Below are 599 nucleotides of genomic sequence, written 5' to 3'. Positions count from 1 at the left end.
TTTTCATGTGTGACCTGTGGAAAATGTTTTGGTCGAAAACTGACTTTAACTCACCACATGAGTATTCACACTGGTGAAAAGCCGTTTTCATGTGTAAACTGTGGAAAAAGTTTTAATCAAAAACAGCATTTAACTCAGCACATGATGATTCACTCTGGAGAAAAGTTGTTTTCATGTGGAAGCTGTGGAAAAAGTTTTAGTCGAAAACGGGAGTTAACTCAGCACATGATGATTCACACTGGTGAAAAGCCGTTTTCATGTGGAAGCTGTGGAAAAAGTTTTAGACAAAAACAGGAGTTAACTCAGCACATAAGGATTCACACTGGTGAAAAGCCGTTTTCATGTGGGACCTGTGGGATAAGTTTTAGTCGAAAACAGAATTTAACTCAGCACATGATGATTCACACTGGTGAAAAGCCGTTTTCATGTGTAAACTGTGGAAAAAGTTTTAGTCGAAAACAGGAGTTAACTCAGCACATGATGATTCACACTGGTGAAAAGCCGTTTTCATGTGGGCGATGTGGAAAACGTTTTCGTCACAAAGTTAGTTTAACTCGCCACATGAGGCGTCACACAGGTTAAAAGCCATAGAAGTATTT

At 39.1% G+C, this 599-nt stretch overlaps 1 protein-coding gene across 1 annotated transcript in view; it reads left to right on the top strand.

The window, feature by feature from the left end:
- Window positions 1–6: 6 nt before the first annotated feature.
- LOC106959165 (gastrula zinc finger protein XlCGF57.1-like) overlaps window positions 7–599 on the top strand; it is a gene marked incomplete at its 5' end in the record, with an annotated part of 15,852 nt that continues 15,259 nt past the window's right edge. The window contains one exon of the mRNA XM_015051541.1: window positions 7–597. Coding sequence (XP_014907027.1) covers window positions 7–582 — 576 coding nt within the window. The remainder of the gene's footprint in view (window positions 598–599) is intronic.

The sequence above is a fragment of the Poecilia latipinna genome, unplaced genomic scaffold, assembly GCF_001443285.1.
Source record: "Poecilia latipinna isolate Pla-1442-1.1 unplaced genomic scaffold, P_latipinna-1.0 Scaffold1050, whole genome shotgun sequence".
NCBI lineage: Eukaryota > Metazoa > Chordata > Actinopteri > Cyprinodontiformes > Poeciliidae > Poecilia > Poecilia latipinna.
This window is presented reverse-complemented; position numbering and strand designations above follow the sequence as displayed.